General features: G+C 46.6%; 1 protein-coding gene across 1 annotated transcript; it reads right to left on the bottom strand.

Moving 5' to 3' along the window:
* Positions 1-489: 489 nt before the first annotated feature.
* Positions 490-1,612, bottom strand: LOC109932484 (late histone H2A.2.2-like). The gene has a single exon (XM_048594641.1). It carries the CDS (start codon positions 1,610-1,612, stop codon positions 1,169-1,171), a length of 444 nt encoding a protein of 147 aa, XP_048450598.1. The 3' UTR covers positions 490-1,168.
* Positions 1,613-1,923: the final 311 nt, after the last annotated feature.

The raw sequence follows: 1,923 nt of genomic DNA, 5'->3' as shown, positions 1-1,923 counted from the left end.
TGATGTAAACTCCATCAGCCACTCATTTGAGTTCATTCCACAAATAAACAGTTTCTCCAATTCCATACTAACCTGTTATGACTTTCAAATCTCGATTGTCTAAAATATAAAATAAAAAAAAAGAGAATTGCAATCAAATAAAGCTCATGGGTGGATTAATTCACTGCCATCTCACCGCTGGGTGCAGGTGTATGTCTCATATTCACTATTTACTCGTGATTGTATGTGATATGATACAGTGCCACCTAGGGAGCATTGCAAACAGTACAACATCAAATTGCGAAAGGATATTGAAGCCTGTAATTCAGTCATATCTGGATTAAATTCTAGTCCATGAACATTGGTATCAGTAATCCTAGACTGAAATCGCCAGAACCATCGATTAGATGCTAGTTTGTTTTAAATACTCGTTTCAGCTTATTCATCAAAAAACCCAATGTTGAAATAAAAGAAATTAAACAATCGCAAATCTTTAAATCAAACATTCAACACAAAATACAGCACACGTTCAACAACAGCTTCAGCGCGAAACATACAACCTCCATTCTCTCTTCAGAGCCACCCAAAACCCTACATTGAGAGCGGAGACCCGAGAAGAGGAAAGGCAGCATATGCGGAGGGGGTACAGTACTGCAAATAGTTTTATCTGGTCGAATACATCATGTCAAGAGATACTGAATCGCTTCAGAGATAGTAGGAACTGCAGATGCTGGAGAATCTGAGAGAACAACGTGTGGAGCTGGATGAACACAGCAGGCCAAACAGCGTCAGAGGAGCAGGATTTTTCTGAAGGAAGGTCTAGGCCCGAAACGTCAGCCTTCCTGCTCGGCCTGCTGTGTTCATCCAGCTCCACACCTTCTTGTACTGAATCGCTTTGCGGCTACCGGGGTCATTATTTCCCAATTTCTAAACTTATTGGTGTTCCTCCACCGGTGTCAGATCTTTCCAGTGCAATTACAAGAAACTGCCGCATGGATACAATCCGTGCAGGCGATTATAGCTCATTAACAATAACAATAATGGCGGGGTGAATGTTGTTTTAACGGTCTCTCAGTAATACAAAGGAAATTAAAATTAACTCGGCAGTGGTGAGAGTCTAGTTTCTTTCACAAACGCGGTGGGTGGCTTTAAAAGAGCCTTTGGGTCGTCAGATGAAATAACGGTCTCTTCACTTTTTAGCGGCGCCCCCAGCGGCGGTTTTCTTGGGCAGCAGCACGGCCTGGATATTAGGCAGCACCCCACCCTGAGCGATGGTCACCCCTCCCAGCAGCTTGTTGAGCTCCTCGTCGTTGCGCACAGCCAGCTGGAGGTGCCTGGGGATGATGCGGGTCTTCTTGTTGTCCCGGGCCGCGTTACCGGCCAGCTCGAGGATTTCAGCCGTCGGATACTCGAGCACCGCAGCCAGATAGACTGGCGCTCCGGCACCCACACGCTCAGCATAGTTACCCTTTCTCAGGTGCCTGTGAACACGGCCCACCGGGAACTGCAGGCCAGCCCGGGACGATCGGGATTTCGCCTTCGAGCGAGCTTTCCCACCAGCGCCCTTTCCTCTCGTAGACATTGCCACAATCTCAGACACACTTTCACAGAGAATGATGCAATGTGCCCACATTCCGCCCCCTTATACCTTCGGGAGGAATGGGGGTGCGACCATTGCTGATTGGTCTCATTGCTCAGCACCACCTAATGTAGTTTCAATTCCCAATGAGATATCTGCTTCACTCACCAATCCGGAGAGGGCCCGGGGCGGAGGCCGGAAAATACCGGCGCCAAATCATCAATCGCTTTCTTTCTGATTTGAAAAGCCCGCCAAAATGTATAAAACAGTTTTACAAAGAATGCGTTCATACTTCAGATAATTTACTTTTAGAATACACCTGCATACTTCACACAATCTCTGTCTCGTTCCCTGGCCTAGTTGAA

The sequence above is a fragment of the Rhincodon typus genome, unplaced genomic scaffold (assembly GCF_021869965.1).
Source record: "Rhincodon typus isolate 14 unplaced genomic scaffold, sRhiTyp1.1 hic_rhity00012205, whole genome shotgun sequence".
NCBI classification, from domain to species: domain Eukaryota; kingdom Metazoa; phylum Chordata; class Chondrichthyes; order Orectolobiformes; family Rhincodontidae; genus Rhincodon; species Rhincodon typus.
This window is presented reverse-complemented; position numbering and strand designations above follow the sequence as displayed.